The sequence below is a fragment of the Ranitomeya variabilis genome, chromosome 2 (assembly GCF_051348905.1).
Source record: "Ranitomeya variabilis isolate aRanVar5 chromosome 2, aRanVar5.hap1, whole genome shotgun sequence".
Classification (NCBI taxonomy): domain Eukaryota; kingdom Metazoa; phylum Chordata; class Amphibia; order Anura; family Dendrobatidae; genus Ranitomeya; species Ranitomeya variabilis.
Genome location: NC_135233.1, coordinates 374,707,019 through 374,733,858, shown reverse-complemented (window position 1 = coordinate 374,733,858; position 26,840 = coordinate 374,707,019). Strand labels below are relative to the sequence as shown.

General features: G+C 42.7%; 2 protein-coding genes across 2 annotated transcripts; both read right to left on the bottom strand.

Moving 5' to 3' along the window:
- Positions 1-1,158: 1,158 nt before the first annotated feature.
- On the bottom strand, positions 1,159-26,295 carry LOC143803793 (uncharacterized). The gene is made up of 7 exons (XM_077281560.1): positions 26,206-26,295; positions 19,769-19,864; positions 14,488-14,580; positions 14,227-14,316; positions 2,923-2,970; positions 1,269-1,307; positions 1,159-1,163 (listed from the first exon to the last, which is right to left on the bottom strand). Exons 1-7 carry the CDS (start codon positions 26,222-26,224, stop codon positions 1,159-1,161), a joined length of 390 nt encoding a protein of 129 aa, XP_077137675.1. The 5' UTR covers positions 26,225-26,295.
- Positions 3,220-9,935, bottom strand: LOC143808948 (uncharacterized). The gene is made up of 2 exons (XM_077292125.1): positions 9,833-9,935; positions 3,220-5,414 (listed from the first exon to the last, which is right to left on the bottom strand). Exons 1-2 carry the CDS (start codon positions 9,933-9,935, stop codon positions 3,220-3,222), a joined length of 2,298 nt encoding a protein of 765 aa, XP_077148240.1.
- Positions 26,296-26,840: the final 545 nt, after the last annotated feature.

Genomic DNA, 26,840 nt, shown 5'->3' with positions numbered 1-26,840 from the left:
ATAGAAATTAGTATACAGAAAGAGGAATATTATGGTGCAAGATAATTGGTTTCAATTGTAATCGAAATAAAAAAAGGGTTTTCAAAAGACAATATGCTTAAAATAGGCCGTGTCCTTAGTGGGTGAAATATCGGTCATCTCATTATCATCACAAACCGGATTAAAATGAAAAGTTATACGTCTATATACAGTAGACAACACAGGATCCTCTAATCACAATAGGTGATGTCACAGCTCACCTCCTCCTCCTGTATAATGACTGATAACACCTCTATATACAGCAGATAACACAGGATCCACCATTCACAATAGCTGATATCACAGCTCACCTCCTCCTCCTGTACAATGACTGATATCACCTCTATATACAGTAGATTACACAGGATCCACCATTCACAATAGGTGATGTCACAGCTCACCTCCTCCTCCTGTATAATGACTGATAACACCTCTATATACAGTAGATTACACAGGATCCACCATACACAATAGGTGATATCACAGCTCACCTCCTCCTCCTGTACAATGACTGATAACACCTCTATATACAGTAGATTACACAGGATCCACCATACACAATAGGTGATATCACAGCTCACCTCCTCCTCCTGTGCAATGACTGATAATGTCGTTGTTGTACTTGGCTTTTTTGTTGTAATTGTACCTGAGCCAAAATTATCAAACAGATTAGTGGTTTCGTCAGACTAGTCATGGAGGCCTGTCCCACTGTCTCCTGCCCTCCCTCTGGATCTGGACTGACAGGTCTCTACCTATACACATAGTACATCGAACGAGGTGGAGTCCTCACATTCCTCTGTGGCTTGTACTCGTCAGCACGTTTCCGTCTTTTTTAAAGTTCTGTAGCGTTTCAGAGTTTTTCGCAGATTAAATTCCCGTGTATAAAGAGGTCACTTCCCTTTTTTAACCTTTTATATATTTTTCTCAGCTTTGGTGGGAAAATAAAACCTTTTCAGTGAAGTAGCCCATAATGAATCAATAAATGTACCAAAAGTTATCAATACATTAAAATATGTTTCAGTTGAATCCACAGGTTTTCTTCTCTCATTCCGGACATTATTTTTAGTAGAAGAATATATAATAGCATGAAAACAGTGACAAGCAAAGTGATTCTAATTGGATTCTGTGATCTATTGCAGGTTAAGCTGTGTCACAAAAAGTATAATTACAACTAAACACAACCTGAATACTTGTTAAATAATTAAAAAAAAAAAACTTTTTTCTCTATATCAAAAGTATTAAACACTTACTTGTAGAGGCTGCCGTTGGGGTTAATGACGTATCTGGAACTATACCAGAATTAAGGAGAGTTACTAAACAATATAATTAAAAAAAATTACAGTTTTTCCATGATGCAGAACACAATGTAATGTAAACTGACACCAAAAGCTTATTATTAGTAGTTGGAATTGTTGGGCTTAGGTATGGTGATGTAGATGGACCCATACGAAAAGGAATAGTTTAAAAACATGTCAATCTGATCTGTATAAATTGGATGTTTTAGATTAATCACATAAAAAAATTATTCTTCTGTCAAGATATTGGTTAAAGGGGTTGTCCACTACTAGGATAACCCCTTCTCAGTCTTGATATTTGCCCCCGTTAAAATAAAGACTCCTATACTCACCTCCCGTGCTGTTCCAGCAGTGTCGGCACTCGCGTTCTTGGGACTCACGTGAGGTTCTTAAATCACACAAGCCACAAGCCATGCGCCCAATGTCAGGATTCGCCAGTGTTGCTACTTTGAGTGGGTTTGAGGTAACCACATGTATGCGATTTGCATACATGCAGTTATATGCTGAGCATACTTGCTGGTCCTCACACATTTCACTTGTATTAAAGCGAGGCTGAAAACGTCTAGTCGGAATGTGACCAGAAGGATCCAAATTGCAAACTTGTAGTCACTTGACCAGCAGCTTTTGGCAGCAACACTGAAGAATCCTGACAGTGTGCGGTGTGCATGCTGTAAGGATTCAAAAGTCTGCAGTCACATAGAGTGACTGCAGACTTTTATTAGAAGACCGGACAACCCCTTTTTCACATAACACAATATGTAAACCATGTCACAAAACTATCGATGAGCAGATCTGACAAAATTTGAGTTATCTAAATTATGTAAATTTTCTCAGGAAATTCATTTCTCAGCAAAGTTATTCTCCACAAATTGAATGTCTTTTATTATACTATGAGGTCTCATCAAACCCCAGAGCATAGTAAATGTAAGATAGTAAAAAATGATACTCACTGCTCACCTGTCTGGACCCATCGCTGCCTGCCATCTGTTCCTCAGAGTTGCCTCTTTCCTCCGTTGTGCTCCTCATCTATTGCAATGCACAGTGAGGTCGCGGCTTAAAGTCAAAGCCTAAATTGAACAGGCTGCAAAATATGGTGTAGGAAGGCAGTAGAAGAGGCCTTCTTTGACCTATTCACTCTTTTTCAGGACTTCAGGCTGAGACCAGGCCCCAGAGGTCACTGCATGTCACTCATCCATGGCATCATGTTGTCTGATGTGCAGAGACCTCTGAGGCCTGGTCACCCAATGTAAGCTGGCCGAAGACACAACTGTGGAAAGAAGAGGACCAGACGGTGGGCAGCATGAAGGGGGAAAGAAGAAGCAGCTCTGAAGGCCACATGATGGGCAGCCAGTGGTAGAGAGGCTGGGCAGGTTAGTGTATTGCGGAGTATAACTTTTTTTAACTTACCCTGGCCATCTATGGCTTACCAATTTAGCAACCAGCTAGAAGCCATTTTTCTGAAGCCTTTCAAATTTACAAAAATCCATAATCTCGTATATGCAGATATTTTTTGTATATTTCACTAGATGAAATTTCACTCTAAAAAAATAATTAAATCTTGACATTTTCAAGTCTTACATTTTTTACCACAAGTATACCAATAGCTTACCAGCAGTGAGATGCGGAGTGGTGCTTGAGCTTTTTGATGTAGTCAGAGCTGAAGAAAAGAAAACTGAGTTAACAATAACAGTCATAACTTCTTGCTTTTGATTTTCTTACTTAATTTCTATCCACAAACACAGACAAGGGGTGGGGGGCATATATAAAAAGCAAGTTGTTAGTTTCAGTTGCATTAGGTAGATGCCAATATTAATTTTGGTAGATAGCCTCTTGAATTTGAAAGATGCTTCCTGTAGATAGCAAGGCTGAAGAACCAATGCCCTATTGGTCAGTTTAGTAAATTGAGTTACATACCTTCAGTAGTAGGTGACATGGTTATAGATGTTTTGTGTTCTGTGGTAGTTGGTAGTATGGCTGTAGTTGTTGGTCGTTCTGTGGTAGTTGGTGATATGTTTGTAGTTGTTGGGTGTTCTGTGGTAATTGGTGGTATGGCATTAGTGGTTGGGCGTTCTGTGGTAGTTGGTGGTATGGTTGAAGTTGCTGGGCGTTCTGTGGTAGTAGGTGGTATGGTTGAAGTTGTTGGGCGTTCTGTGGTAGTAGGTGGTATGGTTGAAGTTGTTGGGCGTTCTGTGGTAGTTGGTGGCATGGTTATAGTTGTTGGGTGTTCTGTGGTAGTTGGTGGTATGGTTTTATTTGCTGAACGCTCTGAGGTAATTGGTGATATGGCTGTAGTTGTTGGGCGTTCTGTTGTAGTTGGTGGTATGGTTGTAATTGTTGGGCGATCTGTGGTAGTTAGTGGTATGATTGTGGTTGTTGAGAGTTCTGTGGTAGTTAGTATAATTGTAGTTGTTGGGCGTTCTGTCGTAGTTGGTGGTATATTTGTAGTTGTTGGGTGTTCTGTGGTAGTTGGTGGTTTGGTTCTAGTTGTTGGGGGATCTGTGGTAGTTGGTGGTATGGCTGTAGTTTTTTGACGCTCTGTGGTAGTTGGTATAGTTGTAGTTGTTGGATGTTCTGTGGTAGTTGGTGGTATGGTTGTAGTTGGGGGTTCTGAGGTAGTTGGTGGTATGGTTGTAGTTGTTGGGCTTTCTGTCGTAGTTGGTGGTTTAGTTGTAGTTGGATGTTCTGTGGTAGTTGGTGGTATTGTTGCAGTTGGGTGTTCTGTGGTAGTAGGTGGTATGGTTGAAGTTGTTGGGCGTTCTGTGGTAGTTGGTGGTATGGTTGTAGTTGTTGGGCTTTCTGTCGTAGTTGGTGGTTTAGTTGTAGTTGGATGTTCTGTGGTAGTTGGTGGTATTGTTGCAGTTGGGTGTTCTGTGGTAGTAGGTGGTATGGTTGAAGTTGCTGGGCGTTCTGTGGTAGTAGGTGGTATGGTTGAAGTTGTTGGGCGTTCTGTGGTAGTAGGTGGTATGGTTGAAGTTGTTGGGCGTTCTGTGGTAGTTGGTGGCATGGTTATAGTTGTTGGGTGTTCTGTGGTAGTTGGTGGTATGGTTTTATTTGCTGAACGCTCTGAGGTAATTGGTGATATGGCTGTAGTTGTTGGGCGTTCTGTTGTAGTTGGTGGTATGGTTGTAATTGTTGGGCGATCTGTGGTAGTTAGTGGTATGATTGTGGTTGTTGAGAGTTCTGTGGTAGTTAGTATAATTGTAGTTGTTGGGCGTTCTGTCGTAGTTGGTGGTATATTTGTAGTTGTTGGGTGTTCTGTGGTAGTTGGTGGTTTGGTTCTAGTTGTTGGGGGATCTGTGGTAGTTGGTGGTATGGCTGTAGTTTTTTGACGCTCTCTGGTAGTTGGTATAGTTGTAGTTGTTGGATGTTCTGTGGTAGTTGGTGGTATGGTTGTAGTTGGGGGTTCTGAGGTAGTTGGTGGTATGGTTGTAGTTGTTGGGCTTTCTGTCGTAGTTGGTGGTTTAGTTGTAGTTGGATGTTCTGTGGTAGTTGGTGGTATTTTTGCAGTTGGGTGTTCTGTGGTAGTTGGTGGTATGGTTGTAGTTGTTGAACGTTCTGTGATAGTTGGTATGGTTGTAATTGTTGAGCGTTCTGTCATAGTTGGTGGCATAGTTCTAGTTGTTGGGTGTTCTGTCATAGTTGATGGTATATTTGTAGTTGTTGGGTGTTCTGTGGTAGTTGGTGGTTTGGTTCTAGTTGTTGGGAGATCTGTGGTAGTTGGTGGTATGGCTGTAGTTTTTTTACGCTCTGTGGAAGGTGGTATAGTTGTACTTGTTGGATGTTCTATGGTAGTTGGTGGTATGGTTGTAGTTGGGGGTTCTGAGGTAGTTGGTGGTATGGTTGTAGTTGTTGTGCTTTCTGTCGTAGTTGGTGGTTTAGTTGTAGTTGGGTGTTCTGTGGTAGTTGGTGGTATTGTTGCAGTTGGGTGTTCTGTCGTAGTTGGTGGTATGGTTGTAGTTGTTGACCATTCTGTCGTAGCTGGTGGTATGGTTGTAGTTGTTAGGTGTTCTGTGGAAGTTGGTGGTATGGTTGTATTTGTTGGGTGTTTTGTGGTAGTTGATGGTATGGTTGTAGTTGCTGGGAGTTGTGTAGTTGTATTGTCTGATGCCCGAAAAAAAAATCAATTATTTAAATCCAAAGAAAAAGGGGAATGTGGTGGTTGGCAATCAACACATAGCATATAAGATGTGGACATTGACATGCCTAACATAGTACAAGGGATGCAATGTTTCGTCACTGGAGTCTTGTTCTACAGCTTTAGTTACCTCACCCAGTTCCTGCTGCAAATCCATGTGGGCTCTACCATTTCAATGACCCTTGGGCCAAATGCCCCACAGTTTATTTGCTGTTTCTCTAAACAGAAATCTTACCAAATTTCAATATATATTCGCAAAGTGAATGAGGCCAACTGGAGCTGGGATCCTTTCTTCCTAACAGATATGGTCTACAAAATGTATAGCTATCTCTAAAGTTGGTGGTGTCAATTGTTTAAAGAAGTATAATTCTTTAAAGGTCCAGCCAGTTCTTCCAGCTACCTCTCTCGCATGACTTAAATTTTTGGTGGAAGGTAAAGCTTGGACCACTATTAGAGGTATACCTTAATGTATGGCTGGACTACTATCATTTGGACAGGTATAATTGGTGTGTCAAAATCCTCCTATAACTAGAGCTGCTTTATGCAGAGAAATGATTGATGTAAGTACTAAGCACTTCTATCTTTACTTTGCTTGTCAGGAATGGATCCTAGTAGTTGAGATTTATTTTTTGAGAACAAACAGGTAACTGTATACAGTAGTTACGTGCAACAAAGCTACTATAGCAGCAAAAGAAATATGTAATCATAAAGTGACCTATTTTTTTAAGCAAATTTTTACCTGTATTTTAACTGTTGATATGTAAATATTTAAATATATATATATAAAAAATCTTTGCAGTTTTCACATTGGCCAGTGGACCTAATATTAGACTCCTACTTCCTGTTGGGCACATGAACTTTAGCTGCAGCATAGTGATGCATACCCTATTTTTTGTACACCGTATATACTCGAGTATAAGCCGACCTGAGTATAAAACGAGGCACCTACTTTTACCTTGGAAAACTGCGTAAGCTTATTGACTCAAGTATAAGCTGGATATACTTTGTTCCCTCATCCCTGTTCTGGTATGAATGCCTCCCAATCCCTGCACCTGTCTACATGCCTCCCCTGTCCCAGCCCCTGTATGCATGCCTCCTCCGTTCCTTCCCTGTATGTATGTCTCCCCATTCAGTCCCTGTAAGCATGCCTCCCCCATTCAGTCCCTGTTTGCATGCCTCCCCATTCAGTCCCTGTATGAATGTCTCCCCATTCAGTCCCTGTATGCATGCCTCCCCTGTCCCTGCCCCTGTATGCATGCCTCCCCCGTTCCTTCCCTGTATGCATGTCTCCCCATTCAGTCCCTGTATGCATGCCTCCCCCGTTCAGTCCCTGTATGCATGCCTCCCCCATTCAGTCCCTGTTTGCATGCCTCCCCATTCAGTCCCTGTATGCATGCCTCCCTCATTCAGTCCCTGTATGCATGCCTCCCCCGTTCAGTCCCTGTATGCATGCCTCCGCCATTCAGTCCCTGTTTCCATGCCTCCCGCGGTTCAGTCCCTGTATGCATACCCCCCCTTTCAGTCCCTGTATGCATGCCTCCCACGTTCCGTCCCTTTATGCATGCCTCCCCCGTTCAGTCCCTGTATGCATGCCTCCGCCATTCAGTCCCTGTTTCCATGCCTCCCGCCGTTCAGTCCCTGTATGCATGCCTCCCCCGTTCAGTCCCTGTATGCATGCCTCCCCCGTTCCTTCCCTGTATGCATGCCTCCCCATTCAGTCCCTGTATGCATGCCTCCCCCTTTCCTGTCCTGGTATGAATGCCTCCCCCCCGTTCTGTCCCTGTATGCATGCCTACTTATTCCCTATCCCTGTGTGAATGTTTCCTATTGAAAAAACAAACAAACATCATACTCACCTACCTGCGCGCCCTGGGTGCTGGCACTGCATCTCGTTCTGTCCCCGGTGTCTGCCTGCAGCTCTTCCTGTGGTCAATGGTCACGTGGTACTGCTCATTAAGGTGATGAATATGCTCGCCACCCAATGGGAGTGTAGACGAGATGCAGTGCCAACACCGAGGGCGCGCAGGTAGGTGAGTATGATATGTGCACCACCCCCCCTCCCCCGCCGGCTTTCTGTAACGTGACTCGTTTATAAGCCGAGGGGGCGTTTTCAGCACAAAAAAATGTGCTGAAAAAACTCAACTTATAAACGAGTATATACGGTAGGTGTTTTCTAAATATGTTGTAATTTGAGCAAAGTTGTACAGGAGGGGAAGGAGGTTAGCTGTGACATCAACTGTTGTAAATGGTGGATCTGTTGTTATCTGCTGTACATAGAAGTGTTATCAGTCATTATACAGGAGGAGGTGAGCTGTGACATCATCTATTGTGAATGGCGGGTCCTGTGTTATCTACTGTATATAGAGGTGTTATCAGTCATTGTACAGGAGGGGGAGGATGTGAGCTGTGACATCATCTATTGTGAATGGTGGGTACTGTGTTATCTACTGTATATAGAGGTGTTATCAGTCATTGTACAGGAGGAGGAGGTGAGCTGTGATATCACCTATTGTGAATGGTGGATCTTGTGTTATCTACTGTATATACTGTAGAGGTGTTATCAGTCATTCTACAGAAGAAGGAGGAGGTGAGCTGTGACATCATCTATTGTGAATGGTGGGTCCTGTGTTATCTACTATATATAGAGGTGTTATCAGTCATTGTACAGGAGGAGGAGGTGAGCTGTGACATTACTTATTGTGAATGGTGGATCTTGTGTAATCTACTGTATATAGATGTGTTATCAGTCATTGTACAGGAGGAGGTGAGCTGTGACATCTCCTATTGTGAATGGTGGATCCTGTGTTATCTACTGTATATAGAGGTGTTATCAGTCATTGTACAGGAGGAGGAGATGAGCTGTGACATCACCTATTGTGAATGGTGGATCCTGTGTTATCTACTGTATATAGAAGTGTTATCAGTCATTGTACCGGAGGAGGAGGTGAGCTGTGACCTCACCTATTGTGAATGGTGGATCCTGTGTTATCTACTGTATATAGAGGTGTTATCAGTCATTGTACAGGAGGAGGAGGTGAGCTGTAACATCACCTATTGTGAATAGTGGATCCTGTGTTATCTACTGTATATAGAAGTGTTATCAGTCATTATACAGAAGGAGGAGGTGAGCTGTGACATCACCTATTGTGAATGGTGGATCCTGTGTTATCTACTGTATGTAGAGGTGTTATCATTCATTGTACAGGAGGGGGAGGTGAGCTGTGATATCACTTATTGTGAATGGTGGATCCTGTGTTATCTACTGTATATAAAGGTGTTATCAGTCATTGTACAGGAGCAGGAGGTGAGCTGTGGAATTTCCTATTGTGTATGGTGGATCCTGTATTATCTACTGTATATAGAGGTGTTTATCAGTTATTGTACAGGAGAAGGTGAGCTGTGATATCACCTATTTGTGAATGGTGACAGGGCCAGCATTAAGGGAAATACTGGGTAATTGCTCAGTGCACAAACTCCCTCAAGGGCCCCCAGAGCCTATGGCAAAAATGATATTTATAATAACTCTGCATTATCAATCTAATTTTTAATGTTGATACTGCTTAAGAACTGAAGAAGAGGAGACTGGTAAGTATTCTATTGTGTGCATACATGTCTCTGTCTCTGTGTCCCTGTGTATGTGCATGCATGTCTCTCTATCTATATGCCTGCGCATGCATATTTCTGTATGTATATGCATGCATGTGTAAGGAGAAGAGCCGAACCAGGCAAATCTTTTCCGTGAAGGGTCTGGAACCAACGGACTGTCACCCAGGTTATACAGGGAAGAAGGGAGCACGGGCAAGCTAATAGGGCTGCAGCACGCGAGAGACCAGGAAGATTTGGTTAACGGTCGAGAAAAGGGGCGTGCGTCAGGCAGAGAGAAGGTTGTGCCAAGAGGACGGGGACGAAAAGCTCGCTGGACTGAGGTGGCTCCCGTTACATCGAGGTGCCAAACTGACAGAGATAGCGAGGGCTGCGCACGTGCCTTTAGATAGAGACTACCGACAGCAACGTACCGGCTTTCTGCCTACATCGTGTACCATGAGGAAAAGATCACAGAGGCAGGACATAAGCGCCCACACGCTTAGATGGGGGAAATTAGATATTGTCTTTGAGGAAATTTCTTCAGCGACAACAGAGACAGGTGACAGGAGATCCCGGTATGCTGAGGGGAAGAGAAATTGTGAGACACCCAGCTCATCACGTGTCTATGGATTGCACACAGACCGTACTCCAGGGAATCCCCATCACCGGCAGGAGGACTATACGTCAACATTAAGAGAAATACTCCAGATCCCGAGGATCAAAGACGTCATTTTTCTGAGGATCATAACGGACATCTATGCGTCACAGTTTTGACGCCAACGAACTCTCTGTATCGAACCGGTTTCCTGAAGTCGACGGTAGTTGAAGAAATTATTGTTTTCCTTTGTTTTCTTCCCTGGAACTATTTTTTTTCTTTTCTCTTTTTTCTCTTCCACACCCATTTTTTCCTTGCTCCCGATTCCATGTTTGTATTAGAGGGATGATGAAGATGCACCCTATGATCCCCACACTACAGGCGGAGGTGGCCATGATGGCCCTGGAGGGAGAGGCCAGGGGGTCAGTTAATGCTAAGACTTCCCCAAATGAGGGATACAGTTGACAAAGTGTTAAGTATACTGGAGGAGATGCATGGGGACCCCACAGATGTAGGGAAACTGCATATGCCACTATTTAATCGAGTTCAAAGAGAGGGGGATACAGTGACCCAGTATATGAATTCTTACAGGAGAATCACACTGCTATAACCCATAAGGACGTTGTGGGAGTAGGGTCAATTGACATAGTGTTACGGGATAAGTTAGTGACTGGATTGAGAGATGCGCTGTTGAAACAGGCTGTCAGGACTCTGAACATTTTTTATTACCTTTTTGTGCATTACTACCCTTTTCCAAGATAGCGTCATTGGTCTCATGTGCACTGTGTCTTCCTGCTATAAAACTCCACCCCAGCCTTCAGTCTGTGCTAGAGTATTCTGCCTTGCATCCAGCTCCTGACCTCTGGTGACTACCTGGCTATATACCTGCTCCTGTGAACCTGTGGGGTTATCCTGCTACTCTGCTTTGAGTTCCTGCTGCATACACCAGTTCCAGTAATCCTCCTTCATCTGCTGCTCGTGTTTGCTTCCATCTGCATTTGCTGGACATGTAAGCTGTTTCTGCTCTGCAAGAACCTGAGACTATTACCCAGACCTCCCTGGTTGAGCTAAGATATTATTTGAACTGCCTTATAAGCATATCTATCTGTGTTGTGGACTAAGAAAGGACTTATTCGTGTCAAGTATCCTCAAGAATAATTGTGCTTCATAGACTTTCGGCGTTATTGCATTTTCCTCTGATGTTTCCTATAGACTGCTGAGCTGCATTTGATAATTGCACCAAGTGTTGTAGACTTGAGTTTCTCTCTGCACCTGTTTGAATCACCGTGTGATAATATAGACTTTACCATTTATAAAACTGTGTCCTGTAGTTGTCTTGTTCCACGCAAAGAGTCTCCTGAGTTATCCCCTATAATTATTACACAGGCTTTGCGGGAACGCTTGCGAGTAAACCATCACATGATGTTTGCAGAAATTGAGCTTGAGGCACATATGCGTGAGCAAGAACAGGGGGTGACAGTCCCGATGGTGTAGGTCCGGAGCGAAGAGGATACATTTGGATCAAGGGGCCTGTTTTATGGGACGAGTAATGGAGGAGTTCTATCATTTGTATCAAATAGAGAAGTCACGGACAACACTCTATCATCCTCAGGGAAATGGAGCACGTGAAAGATTTAACCGGACTCTCATTCAAATGCTGAGAACATTGGAGGAAGACTGTCATGCTCGTTGGCCTGAATTCGTGACAGAATTGGTATGGGTATACAACAACCGAGTGCATCGCACCACCGGAAACACCCCATACACCCTGTTTTTTGGCAGACCAGGTAAAGAAATTTTTTAAAATGCGCGCGTGTCCAGCCTCCCGTGACGTCACGGCTTGTGATTGGTCGCGTCGCCCATGTGACCGCGACGCGACCAATCACAACGCCGGAACGTAATTTTAAAATACTGAATGCCTAGAAGGACCTGAAAATTACGTCACGGCTTGCTGTGATTGGTCGCGTCGCGGTCACATGGGCGGCACGCGACCAATCAGAAGCCGTGACGTCACGGAAGGAAGGAAAAGCGCGCATTTTAAGCAAAGAAGGCTCCCGGTTCCCTCGGTAAGGTGCAGGCTGCGTCGGAGAGGTGAGTATAGCAATATTTTTTATTTTAATTCTTTATTTTACACATTAATATGGTTCCCAGGGCCTGAAGGAGAGTTTCCTCTCCTTCAGACCCTGGGAACCATCAGGAATACCGTCCGATACATGAGTCCCATTGACTTGTATTGGTATCGGGTATCGGTATCGGATTAGATCCGATACTTTGCCGGTATCGGCCGATACTTTCCGATACCGATACTTTCAAGTATCGGACTGTATCGCTCAACACTAGCGGCGAGTCAATTCTGAAGAACCCATCTATGAAGTACAATTAGAAGGAAAGGAAGATTCCTCTACGTACATATTACACAGAAACCTGCTCCGCCCCTGCGCATCCAGAGACCCTGTCTTAGCGAAAGAAGAGAAGCCTAACCTTACTGAGAATCTTCCCTTTAACGATAGTGACTCTGAAGAAGGAGAGTGTCTAGAGCTAACACAAAGAGGACTGAAGTGTGAAACATCTGCAGTTCCTAAATTGGCTGTTCCACTTGCATCCCCGCCTCCAACAGATCAAACGGACCCAGCTACTCAACCAGATTCGTCCAAGATTCCCTAATTACAATGTTCTGTATGTTATACAGCAGGGAAAAACCCCAACTGCTTTGATCAGGAGTATTTTGTTTGGCAACAAATTGTTCAAGGAGTGGGAGAATGCCAATGCCTATTACGAGAACTCTCGCCCGTGGAATGGCTAGCACAAAGACGGGGGAATGTAAGGAGAAAACCCGATACAGGCGTATCTTTCCATGAAGGGTCTGGAACCAACGGGACTGTCACCCAGGTTATACAGGGAAGAAGGGAGTACGGGCAAGCTAATAGGGCTGCAGCGCGCCAGAGACCAGGAAGATTTGGCGGAAAGGCAAAGCGCGCGGTTGAGGAGAAAAAAGGACGGAGTTGGTTAATGGTCAAGAAGAAGGACGTGCGTCAGGCAGAGAGAAGGATGTGCCAAGAGGACGGGGACAAAAAGCTCGCTGGACTGAGGTGGCTCCTGTTGCATCGAGGTGCCAAACTGACAGAGATAGCGGGGGCTGCACGCGTGCCTTTAGATAGAGACTACCAACCACAATGAACCGGCTTTCTGCCAACATCATATACTGTGAGGAAAAGATCACAGAGGCAGAACGTTAGCGCCCACAGATGGGGGAAATTAGATAATGGCTTTGAGGAGATTTCTTCAGTGACAACGAAGACAGGTGATACGAGATCTCGGTACGCTGAGGGGAAGAGAAATTGTGTGATACCCAGCTTATCACATCCCTATTGATTGCACACTGACCGTACTCCGGGAAATCCCCACCGCCGGCAGGAGGATATACGTCAATATTAAGAGAAATACTCCTGATCCCGAGGGATTAACACCACCGCCAGAATCAGAGACATCATTATTCAGAGGATCATAATGGACATCTATGCGTCACAGTTTTGACGCCAACGAACTCTCTGTAACAAACTGGTTTTCTCCCCTGGAACTATTTTTTTCCTCTTTTCTCTCTTTTTTTTCCTCCACACCCATTTTTTTTTCCTTGCTCCCGATTCCGTGTTCTGCTGACCCATTATCCCTGTTGTGTTTTCTCCCTGAGGGGAGTAGTAATCGTAAAAAAAATTAATTTTGTGTCAACCCTTGCTCTGTCCTCTGCATCCCGTAACCTGCTTACACATGCATCTGTATTTATGTGCCTTTGCATGCATGTAAATGTATGTATGTGTATTCATTGATCTGTATGTACAGTATTTGGTCCGTGTACGTAGGAGCTCTGGATTTGCATGTACCTGCTCTGTGCATACATGTGTGCTACATATATATACATATGTGTGTGTAACATATAATGTCTGTGCCACATACAGTGTGTGTTTATGTAGCATTAATAATTACTGACAACGAAGATGAGAGTTCATAGGTGTAAACATCACCCAACGAATGAGCAAAATACTGCTTATTCATTTGTTGAATGGATTGTTTATACCTGAACAAAGATCACTGCCTTCATCAGCACTTCACCGGTCTAAACCACAGATACTGTATGGGGACAGATTGATCTACTTGTGATTGTTCTGTGCCCATCAGTCTACGTATCTTCTGTGAAAAGTCCGGTAAATAGGCATCTAACTACTTCAATATTGTCCATCGCGCTTGTTTATCAGCTGGATAAATCGAAATGTTTCCTTGTGATGATGCAGCATCTTTGTATTTGGGGACACACTTTAAACTTTTACCCCACATTGTCTAAAACTTGCCCTGTTGGTGAATCATGTTATATCTACTGGATATAGAGGTGTTGTCAGTATTGATGAGCAAGTGGAGTTAATGTAAATCAAATGTGTGCTGTACTCATCTCATCAGGTACTCAATCAAGTAATCAAGTACTTTCGATTAGCAGTAAAACGAATTTCCTGTGAAAATTTGGCAAAGGTGGTGACTTCAAATTTCAAAAGCTGTCTCATCTCTAGTGACCACATGTGCTCCATAATATTGAGGTAACTCTTACTTACATGGACATTCACATGGCATAAGAGGACATAGATTACGGTAGTACATTTCTGGGCTGCAGTTTTGAGGAAGGCACCAGCACTGATCATTTCCTATGTTTAGAAGACATGAATATTATTATCATCATTGTTCTGTATACAAGATCAACATAATGTTTCAATGCAGCAAAGGAAGGAGGCGAATAGGAATAGCAGGTTGGTAGCTTTGGCTGCGTTGTGTTGTTTTTTGGTAAGTTTTAGGAAGTTCAATAATCAATAGCATACCTTCAGTAGTAGTTGGCGTGATTTTAGTTGTTGGGCGTTGTGCGGTAGCAGGCGGTAGAGTTAAAGTTGTTGGATGTTGTGTAGTAGTAATGTCTGTTCCAAGAAAAAAATGTAAATTTATTCCATTGAAAAAAGAGAATGTGATGGTGGTCATCGGTGGTGGTCAATGGGCACATATCATACATGATGTTAAATGCCTAATATAGAGTAAGACAGGTAACTTCGTGTCACTCAAGTCTGGTATTCCATTTATGTCTAATCCCCGCATACTTCCTTTTGCAAGTCATTATGGGCTACACCCTTCCTATGACCCTTGGGCAATGTCCACCACACTTTGTTTCTACAGAGAGGAGTCATGTAACACTTTACATTGTAATAGCAAACGTGATGGGATCAACTGGGATTCCTTCCAAGAACTGAATAGATGTCTTTAATGTTGGAATGCCCTTACTTGTAGGGGGTGTCGATTATTTAAAGAAACCTATTATATGCCATAACCCACCAGTTCCAGTTCTACCAACCATCTCTCTCGTATCTTTTTTTATTTTTGGTGGAATGCACAGCTGAAACCATTATTAAAAGTATACTTTAATGTATGATTAGATAACTATCATGATGCCCAATAAAATCAATACGTCATCAATGTACCTTCTCAGCGAGAGCAGCTTTATGCAAGATATAAAGGTTTTATCATTAGAAATTAGTTAATCGATGTGATGCATATTGAATTCATGTAAACATTTTTTAAATTTGCTGAACCTGGCGAATTCAAACACTTTGGGATTTGGGTTTGTTGAATTAACCAAATTGGCCACAAACATTTCACATACTGCAGATCAATGCATCAGCCAGAGATGGATCAAAAGACCTCGGATACAGCTGGGTTGGTTTCCTCATAATGTCTCACAGATATCACATTACAAGTTATGACACAGCCAATCAAGAGGGACTATCACAACCTGTATAAAAGCAGATGTAGGCAATACAGCAGCCATTTTGTGGTGAATCTAGATTGTGAGGGGACTCACCGTTCACATAGCCACAGAGATAAGGAAACAAAGCCAAAAAACACCTCATAGTGTTATTCATGTCCTTTTAGGGCAATTGGAGGCTCTCGAGGAATTTCACAGTAATTGTATTCACAATGAATGGAATTTCATCTCAAATTCATCAAATATTTCAAATATACAATTCAAAAGATTTGCTCATCTCAACTGATCACACAATCTCTATAACATTCAGGTAAATCATACTTTGATTGACATTCACATAGTATATGAGAACATAGATAGCTGCAGTAAATTTCTGGGTTGCAGTTTTGTGGAAGAAACCAGCAGTGAACTATTCCTATGTTTAGAAGACATGAATATTATTATTATTTTTCTTTGTACAATGAGGGAGTTATCTGCCATCTCAGCCAAGGAAAGAGGTGATTAGGAAAAGCAAGTTTGCACTTTCGACTGCATTAATTTGATTTAGCAAAAAATTAATTTTGGTGGAGAACCTCTTCCACTGGAAAGAATCCACATAGTGAGACTGAAGAGCCAATACCCTTGGTAAGTTTAGTAAGTTGAGTAACATACCTTTGTGAGTAGATAGTATGGTTGTACTTTTTGAGTGTTCTGTGGTAGTAGATGGCATGGTTGTAGTCGGCCTTTGTGTGGAAGTAGGTGGCATGATTGTAGTTGTTGGGCTTTGTGTGGTAGTAGTTGACATGGTTGTAGTTTTTGAGCTTTGCATGGTAGTAGTTGGCATGGTTGTAGATGTTGTGCTTTGTGTGGTAGTAGTTGGCATAATTGTAGTTGTTGGGTGTTCTGTGGTAGCCATTGACATGGTTGTAGTTGTTGGGCTTTCTGTGTTATTGGGTGGCATGGTTGCAGTTGTTGGGCTTTGTGAGGTAGTAGGTGGCATGGTTGTATTTGCTGGGTTTTGTGTGGTAGTAGTTGGCATGGTTGTAGTTCTTGTGCTTTGTGTGGTAGTAGATGGCATAGTTGTAGTTGTTGGGTGTTCTGTGGTAGCCGTTGACATGGTTGTAGTTGTTGGGTGTTCTGTTGTAGTAGTTTGCATGGTTGTAGTTGTTGGGCGTTCTGAGGTAGTAGTTGACATGGTTGTTGTTGGGATTTGTGTGGTAGTAGTTTGCATGGTTGCAGTTGTTGGGCTTTGTGTGGTAGTAGGTGGCATGGTTGTAGTTTTAGAGCTTTGTGTGGTAGTAGTTGACATGGTTGTAGCTGTTGGACGTTTTGCGGTAGCAGGTAACATGGTTTTAGCTGTTGGGCTTTGTGTGGTAGTAGTTGGCATGGTTGTAGTTGTTGGGCTTTGAGTGGTAGTAGGTGGCATGGTTGTAGTTTTTGAGCCTTGTGTGGTAGTAGTTGACATGGTAGTAGTTGTTGGGTGTTTTGTGGTAGCAGTTAACATGGTTGTGGTTGTTGGGCTTTGTGTGGTAGTGGTTGGCATGGTTGTAGTTGTTAGGATTACTATGGTAGTAGGTGGCATGGTTGCAGTTGTTGGGCGCTCTGTAGTAGTAGTTTGCATGGTTGTAGTTGTTGGGTGTTCTATGGTAGTAATTGAGATGGCTGTTGTTGAGATTTGTGTGGTAGTAGTTGCTATGGTTGTAGTTGTTGGGCGTTCTGTGGTAGTAGGTGGCATGGTTGTAGTTGTTGGGTGTTCTGTGGTAGTAGGTGGCATGGTTGTAGGTGTTGGGCTTTGTGTGGTAGTAGATGGCATGGTTGTAGGTGTTGGGCTCTGTGTGGTAGTAGGTGGCATGGTTGTAGCTTTTGGGCTTTGTGTAGTAGTAGTGCCTGGACCGAGAAAAGAAAACACGCCAAACAAAAAGTTATTTCACTCCAATGAAAAATGAGAATGTGATGTTGGGCAATGGGCACAAAGCAAATGTGATATGGACAGTGACATGCCCAACGTAGGTGATGACATGTAACTTTGTTTATCTTGAGTCTGGTACAACTTTTATTACTAACTCTTCCCAGTTACTGCTGTAAGTACTTGTTACTACATAGTTGTAGTAAAGGAGATGGGCAGATGGGTACATAAAAATCATGGGGTCCCGAAGCAAAAGTAAAAATTGGATGATACACCAAAATAATAAAAATATTCGGTGGAGTCTGTAGGATAGTGGTGCTTAGGTGAAGTCACAGAAGGGCATACTGTACCTTCCTATTTTTTAAAGACAGGTAGAGGACAGTGCATAATGCCCATATGGAAGCCTCTTAGTGCTCTTTCTCCCACTGTGATATTCCTTTCATGGCCGCCATACAATATTATGTTCTGAAATCCGCCTCCCAACATACACCATATGGTATAAACCACAGTCAATCCCCCGCAGAATTTCTCCCCCCAGTATCCCACACATGGATTCTTCCACAAGCAGTATGAAGCCCTCAAAGTAATCCCCCTACATAATATGAAACCCAGTCAGTTTCTTTCCATATATTATGAGGCCTTTCTCACTGATCTCTCCACAATATTATGTCCCATAGTGATCCCCCCACAGTTCCTGAGACACTATTATACTGATTGATATCTGCAATCCAATGTCTAATTCCAGAGAAAAACAAACTTTTCTTAATATGTAAATTATTTGTTAAGATCTATGGGCCAGACATAGATCTACCTGATAATCTGCCTGTAAAGCTTTTTCTGAAATGACAGGGGCCATAATTAGTATGAGACATGTAGATCAGGAGAGCAGACTAGCAGTCATTACATGTCTCACACTGGTGATGCCAATCTCAGGGGGCAGATTCTCAGAGAGATCTAAGTCCGGCCCATAGATCTTATCTACTCATTTGCATATAAGAAAAATGTAAATTCTCTGGAATAAGACAACGGGTCACAGAGATCAAGGTATCACTTTATTCCGCTTCCTATGGCCTACAGATCCATATAGATGTAGTAGGAGGGTTGATCCCACTGACAGATTCCCTTTAATTTGTCACCTTATGGCACCTCTATTTGGCACATATTTTCCTTCAAAGCAATGCTACTATGGGTAAGTAACTAATTAACTCTGGCACACAATGGAACATTTTACATTTATCCATCGACATGCTCCCATTAAGCTGCCCGATATGTAATAAAAAACTCACAAAAACAAGATCAGAATTTCCCTTTAGTTATCATTCCCTACAGAGTTAATAACCTATACGTTAAATTGTTGTGATAAAAAATATGGCTCATTCTGCAAAAAAAAAAAGTATAAGCCCTAACACACAGATCAAAAAGAAAAAAAATATTATGGCACCTCTATTTGCACATATTTTCCTTCAAAGCAATGCTACTATGGGTAAATAATAGTGATGAGCGAATATACTCGTTGCTCGGGTTTGCCCGAGTACGCTTGGGTGGTCTCCGAGTATTTGTTAGTGCTCAGAGATTTAGTTTTTGTCGACTCAGCTGCATGATTTACAGCTGCTAGCCAGGCTGAGTACATGTGGGGTTTGCCTGGTTGAATCCCAACATGTATTCAAGCTGTCTTGCAGTCACAAATCATGCAGCTGAGGCAATGAAAACTAAATCTCCGAGCACTAACAAATACTCGGAGACCACCCGAGCAACGAGTATACTAGTAAGTAATAGTGATGAGCGAGTGTACTCGTTGCTTGGGTTTTTTTCTGAGCACGCTCAGGTGGTCTCCGAGTATTTATGACTGCTCGGAGATTTAGTTTTCATCACCTTAGCTGAGTGATTTACAGCTACAATCCAGGCTCAGTACATGTGGGGATTCCCTAGCAACCAGGCAACCCCCACATGTACTCAATCTGGATAGTAGCTGTAAATCATTCAACTGAGGTGATGAAAACTGAATCTCTGAGCAGTTATAAATACTCGGAGACCACTTGAGCGTGCTCTGGAAAACCCGAGCAACGAGTATACTCGCTCATCACTAGTCTTCACATATAGGCTGAAATAGATTGGGTCCTTAAAGGGTTAATGTATATCTATTATGCAGTGAGTTTAAACAGAAGCTGATTCTGTTATCAGTTATTATTCCCCACAGAAAGTAGAAAGAGTGGTAAAATTCTATGTAAAATTGTTGTGCTGAAAAATATGGCTCATTCTGCAAAAAAAGGATAATCCCTCCTGAGGAAGACAGAAAAAAAGTTATGGCTCTTGGAAAGCAGAGATTAAAAATATGAAAAAAAGTCTTCACATATAGGCTGAAATAGATTGTGTGCTTAAAGGGTTAATGTATATCTATTATGCAGTGAGTTTCAACAGGAGCTGAATCTTTGTATTAGACAACACTGGAGTGAATCTTACTTACGTGGACAGTCACACAGGATGAGGCGGCATTTATAATGGTTGTAGTTGGGCATAGTCGGATTGCAGTGTTGAGGAAGGCACCAGCAGTGTTTCTTTTCTGCATATTGTTAAGAACACACGATTGTTATAAACATTATTTTTATATAGTGTTTATCTTTATTATACATTTATTATATAAGCTGAGTTTAACATCTGTTAAGTTTCTCATCTCTAGGGGATATTTTACTAATGGAACTTAGTATACAGAAAGGGGAATATAATGTTCAAAAAATTGGTTTAAATTGTAATCTAAATAGAAAAAAATAGGGTTTTCAAATGACAATATGCTTAAAATAGGCCATGTCCTTAGTGGGTTAAATATCGGTCATCTCATTATCATCACAGATAGGATTAAAATATAAAGTTATACCTCTATACGCAGTGGATAACACAGTATCCACTAATCACAATAGGTGATATCACAGCTCACCTCCTCCTGTACAATGACTGATAACTCCTCTATATACAGTAGATAACACAGGATCCACCATTCACATTAGATGATATCACAACTTACCTCCTCCCCTTCCTGTAAAATGACTAATTACATCTATATATACAGTAGATAACTCAGGATCTGCCATTCATGATAGGTGAATCAGTGATTGTCCTAAAAGAGTGGTAATAAATGGTTGCACATCCAATTGTAAAAGTGTTTCAAGTTGGGTACCACAAAGATCTGTCCTGCCCCAGTGCTGTTTCTTTTTATAAAGGATCTAGATAAGCAAAGTGAAGGTATAATTATCAGGTGTGAGTATAGTAATAGATTACAGACAGCACATGAGTCAACAGTGTGATGCAGCAGAAAAAAAGGCAAACACAGTTCTAAGATGTATTAAGAGAAGCATAGAGTCTAGATCACATGAAGTAATTATCGTCCTCTACTCCTCTTTGGTCAGATCCCATCTAGAATACTGTGTCCAGTTCTGGGCACCACATGTTAAAAAATACATCAAAGAACTGGAGCAAGTTCAGAGAAGAGCTACCAGGATGGTGAGTGAACTGAAAAGTATGTCCTACGAGGAACGGTTAAATGATCTGGGAATGTTTAGCTTACAAAAAAGAAGGCTAAGAGGAGACTTAATAGCTGTCTATAAATATCTGAAGGGCTGTCACATTGTAAAGGGATCATCATTATTCTCATTTGCACATGGAAACACAAGAAGAAAAGGAATGAAAGTGAAAGGGAGAAGATCCAGATGAGATATTGGAAAAAACTTTTTGACAGTGAGGGTGGTCAATGGGTGGAACAGGCTGCCAGGAGAGGTGGTGATTTCTCCTTCAATGGAAGTCTTTAAACAGAGGTTGGACAGACATATGTCTGAGATGGCTTAGTGAATCCTGCATTGGATACGATGACCATTGAGGTCCTTTCCAACTCTAGCATTCTATGATTCTATGTCATATCTCACCTTCTCCCTCTCCTATATAATGACTGACAACTAGTGATGATCACTGATGACCGAATAGATTTAGCCCTATTCGTTACTCGCATGAATAGTATGCTATTTGGGCTATTCATTACTTAACGAGTACAGGGCCGGCGTTAAGCACAGGCAGACCAGGCAGCTGCCTGGGGCCCCCGCTCCTCCAAGGGCCCCCTGCTGGTTCCATGACCACAATGGAGCTTGCTTACAATTAAAATAGGACAAGGCAGTGCTTTGCTTTGCAGAAGAGGCAGACATAAGTGCATCTGTCTCTTATCTGTTCTGCAATTGTGAGTTGTTTCCTGTCGGCGCTGGCTGCACTACCTTGTCTGTGTTATCTATGTCGGCTCAGCGGCTGCAATCCCTGAGGCAGAAGCAGTCAGGCGTGTTATACTGACCTGACCAGCGCTCTGCATGTTCTCCTGTTCTTCCTCTGTGGCCGTCCATCCTCACTGTGCAGCAGGCTCCAGGTTATAATGTATACTGGGTCCTGGGCTGGCAGCTGCTGTTCAGCGGCAGCCGGCAGGACCTTCCTATGTGACACGGTCACCTGACCAGTGACCTCCGACGTTGTCCTAATGCTGCACAGCAGTCAGCAGCCCCTGTCAGGGACACAATGCAGGAGCTGTGCTGCCACCCAGAAGACAAGTGTTCCCATATAGAAGACACTTCACTGCTTAGGTGCTTACTGGTGAGTTTTTTTCAACTGCACTACCACACCAGTCACACAGTCTGCGCAGTCAGCAACCAAAACTCCAATGTAATTAACGTAAAAAAGAAATGAAAAAAAAGTGATAAAAAAATGAATGATACCTACTACTGTCTGTCACTCGTTAGCATCCTGCACAGGCAGCTCTGCAGTGTGCGCTGGCACCAGGAGTGATGATGTCACTGATCCCTAGCCACGGTACCACTTTGTTCTGTGAGGCTATATGTGCACACTTTGCGGATTCCATTGCGGATTTTTCCGCGTGGATTCTGAAGAATCAGCAGGTAAAACCCCTGCGTTTTACCTGCAGATTCACCGCGGATTATCTGCGGATTTTATGCAGATTTTGTTCGGATTCCACCTGCGTTTTTACACCTTTGTATTCCTATTATGGAATACGTGTAAAACGCTGCAGAATCCTCACAAAGAATTGACATGCTGCGGAAAATAAATCGCAGCGTTTCCATGTGGATTTTTCCACAGCATGGGCACAGCGGATTTGGTTTTCCATAGGTTTACATGGTACTGTACACCACATGGAAAACTGCTGCGAATCCGCAGGGCCAAGTCCGCTGCAGATCCGCAGCCAAATCCACAACGTGTGCATATATCCTTATAGGGGTTGCTCACACTAGTGTATATTCTCTCATGCAAGATAATTGCGATGATTATCCTAATGACACCACATTGAGCCCCATCTCTTCTGCTCCCGGCCCCAGTGGGACACAGGTTCAGTTACTCTATCGCTGTGCGGGCCCGCACGGCAATAAAGCGCCAGCCAATTGGAGGCTGACAGCTGACGGCAGCACGCACGCCACCGGCGTATTACAACATTGTCATTGGCCGGCGAGTGCAAGCTTGAAATGCTTGGAGGGGTCATCACCACAGGAGCGCAGCCAGGTAAGGAGAAAGTTTTTTTTTTTTAAATTATATTTATTGAAAGCAGCAAGATGCAATATGTTTCGCCGGCAGGATGGAGACACATAGACCATATGTCTCCATTCTGCCCAGGGTCCTGGCACTAGTGATCAGTGACATCATCACTCTTGGTGACAGTGCACACCACAGAGCAGCCTGTGCAGGATCCTGATCAGTGACCGCAGGTATCATTCATTTCATTATTTCTAGTGAATTAACGCTGCCATGCAATATTATATTTAGCTCAGACATCACTGTTCAAGGGGGTTCTCAAGGTTAGAAGATGTCACTCATCCACGGGATAATTTTCAGATCCCTGCGGTCTGACTGCCAAGACCCCCCATTATTCCCAAGAATCAGGGCTTCAGAGCCCCAGCTGAATGGAGCAGAGATTGATCAGGTGCAAAACAACTCTATCCATTCTTAGGGCTCATACTCATTTGCGAGAAATAAGTGATAAATAAACCTAGAATGCAAATTTCAATGGTGTAATAATATTCTTTAATTTACATATTTTCCACATATCCATTTTCTTGTTCTGAATTTAAAACATATTACAAAGCTGTGTTCTTTGTAGGATACAACTAGAGTGAGGATACCCGAGAAAATGTGTTTTTAGTGACTTAACTAGTTGTAGTCAACAAAGAACAAACCCAACCTTGTGATATGTTTTACTCCTTGGACAGAAATTTTGTCTTTGTTATTTAGTGGCTTCTTGGGGGTTAAAGATGTTGCTACTAGTTAAAAATTCACTTCAATGCACTGAATTGACTGTAGTGTGGTTGTTAGTGCAATGTTTCAGAATTTGGGGCCCCACTTTGAATTTTGCCTAGGGCCCCACTTTGTCTAAAACCGGCCCTGAACGAGTAATTAGGTATTCACCTAGGTATATTGGAGTGACCCACCCGGCATGTTTTGTGCTTTATTTGCAGCTAATGAACATGCTGGGCTGGCTTGCCAATCGCAGTAATGCAGGCACCATCTTTGGTGCAGCCGGCATTACTGTGATTGGCTGGCCTTCCAGACAATTTAAAAGCTGCCTGCACCATCTTGCACATATTGCAGCTGGAAACAGCGTAGGGAGAGCGTAGTTTCACTGTAGGGACAGTGAAAATAGCTTAGGGCAATTTATAGGAGTTTACAGTGAGCATTATTTCTTCCAAAAAGCTCTTTTAAGAGCTGAAGATTGTCAAGATTAGTTGTTTGTTCAGTGGGGATTTAGTAGGGAGAGATTCAGTAAGAGGGAGGGAGAGAAGGAGGGAGGGAGGGAGAGAAGGAGGGAGGGAGGGTGGGTGAAAGGCAGGCACCTGGGTGTTATCTTTGGAAGTACATGCTGCAGCTCTGTCCTAGTTTCCACTTAAAATATCTAATATTTGTATAGCAGTTGTGCGACTGGCGCAATCTGGGTAGAGAAAACCGCACGTGACAATTCAGAAGAGGCAAAAATCTTCATTACTCCACTCTTGGAGTATGTCAGCAAGACGATTAAAAACAAATCTTAATTTTCTATTGTTTTAAAAAAATATCGTATCTTTATCTAGCAGTTGTGCGACTGCCGCAATCCTGGCACAGATAATTTTACGTGACAATTTAACAGGGGCAATATTCTTCATTACTCCGCATTTGCAGTGTTATAGCAATCTGATTAAAAAAAATCTTAATGTTCTATCGTTCTAAAAAATAGCATATCTTTATCTAGCAGTTGTGAGACTGGCGCAATCCGGGTACAGATAATCTTACGTGACAATTTAGCAGGTGCAATAATCTTCATTACTCCGATATTGGAGTGCGTCAGCAAGACAATCAATAGAGAGTACAAGTTTCACCATTGCACAATATGCCAGGTTTTCACAAAGTGCAACACATTAGCCATGTGGGGTATACATACATAATCACAAAGTACTTGTTGCAGAAGCAGGAAGATGAGGAGGATGAGGTGATTTCATGAAAAAAATGGTTTTGAATGGTAAGGGATGGATGTGCTAAGACAACTTCCCAAACAAAACATTTGGGCTGCTTTTACGTTTTGTTGCTTTCATCCGTAAGGCTTACAAAGTTGCCAGAAATCCAGTCCTTATTCAATTTTAGAAGAGTCAGCCTGTCTGCATTTTCCGTTGACAGGCATGTGCGCCTATCCATTATGATTGCATCAGGCAAACTAAAAACCTGCTCAGACAATACACTTACAGCAAGGCATGGCAGCACCTCCAAGATGTAGAAGGAGAGGTCTGGCCAAATGTGGAGCTTGGACAACCAATATTTAATCCTGCAGTTCTGTTTGGGTTTATTGGACCCGAAAAAGTATATATACACAAGTGTGCAGTCAATGTGAACAGAACAGCAGGAATAAGGAGGGACGCTGATATGGTCACTTACTAAGTAATCCTTCACCATCTTCAAGTTCTCACTCCTCATCATATTTACACCCATAGATAGCCCTTGCTGATGTGACAGTCTTATGAAAATGTGTCAATTGGTGGACATTCCCCCCAAACCCAAGGTGCACTTGGTGTGCGTGGCCCTCCCCTGTAATCCTTGTGGGTGAAAACAGCCAGTACCTCTGCCACCATAAATAAATGAATGCATAAATGCACTGAAAGTGGCAGGTCTGACTCCGACATAATAGAATCAAGTATCTACTTGTACCATGGGTCAAAAAAGGTGCACAGCCAGTATTTCATGTTGGACAAAATGTGTTTCATGCAACGGTCTTGGGAAAGGCATCTGGACATGAACAATGCCTTGCGTGGCAGAAAACAAAGAGTCAAATGTTCAGTGTCCCCACCAGGAAGAATGCTAACCATCCTCTCCTCCTCACGATGCATAGCCTCCTTCTCCTTCTCCTCTTCAGGCCAACCATGCTGGACAGGTATGAAGTTGGGATTGGAAGTCCCGTCTGTAGCACACACCAAAAACTCCTGTTCTGCCTCATCCTCCTCCTGTTCCTCGTCATTACTCAGTGTGGCTTGAGAATATAGTGTTATGCTGGGCTGTGTGGTATCAGCCACTGTACAATCTTGCTCCATAGCCACCTGATTGGCATTTAAATCTTTCTCTTTGAGATTATTCAGTGAATGTTTTAATAGACAGAGCAGCGGGATGGTCACGCTGACAATAGCATCATCAGCGCTCACCATCTTCATGCAGTACTCAATGTTTTGAAGAACCCACTCAGTAGTTGTTATATGTGGGGGCTGAGTGTTACTCTGACGGGCATTGAGAAGCTGGAATTCAGACACTGCTCTCTGCTGTCACTAAGCCTTGCCAACATATGAACTGCCTTCCGCCTCAACACATTAATCTAACTATCCCCGTGATCACCATTCAAAATTTTCAATAGCATACCTTCAGTAGTAGTTGGCATGGTTGTAGTTGTTGGGCGTTGTGCAGTAGCAGGCGGTAGAGTTAAAGTTGTTGGATGTTGTGTAGTAGTAATGTCTGTTCCAAGAAAAAAATGTAAATTTATTCCGTTGAAAAAAGAGAATGTGATGGTGGTCATCAGTGGTGGTCAATGGGCACATATCATACATGATGTTAAATGCCTAATATAGAGTAAGACAGGTAACTTCGTGTCACTCAAGTCTGGTATTCCATTTATGTCTAATCCCCGCATAGTTCCTTTTGGAAATCGCTGTGGGCTACACCCTTCCTATGACCCTTGGGCCAAGTCCACCACACTTTGTTTCTACAGAGAGGAGTCATGCAACAGTTTAGTATGTAATAACAAACGTGATGGGACCAACTGGGGATTCCTTCCAAGAACTGAATAGATGTCTTTAATGTTGGAATGCCCTTACTTGTAGGGGGTGTCGATTATTTAAAGAAACCTATTATATGCCATAACCCACCAGTTCCAGTTCTACCAACCATCTCTCTCGCATCTTTTTTATTTTTGGTGGAATGCACTGCTGGAACCATTATTAGAAGTATACTTTAATGTATGATTAGATAACTATCATGATGCCCAATAAAATCAATAT

Excerpts from the sequence above, each read along its gene's own strand:
- LOC143808948 (XM_077292125.1), bottom strand. The coding sequence starts at position 9,935 with ATGGGTGTGGAAGAGAAAAAAGAGAAAAGAAAAAAAATAGTTCCAGGG. Across the intron at positions 5,415-9,832 it reads CCGTCGACTTCAGGAAACCG|ACAATACAACTACACAACTC; the intron begins GTTCGATACAGA and ends TTCGGGCATCAG.
- LOC143803793 (XM_077281560.1), bottom strand. Across the intron at positions 14,581-19,768 it reads CATCCTGTGTGACTGTCCAC|ACATTACTACTACACAACAT; the intron begins GTAAGTAAGATT and ends TTCTTGGAACAG. Across the intron at positions 2,971-14,226 it reads TATGCCATGTGAATGTCCAT|CTCTGACTACATCAAAAAGC; the intron begins GTAAGTAAGAGT and ends TCTTTTCTTCAG.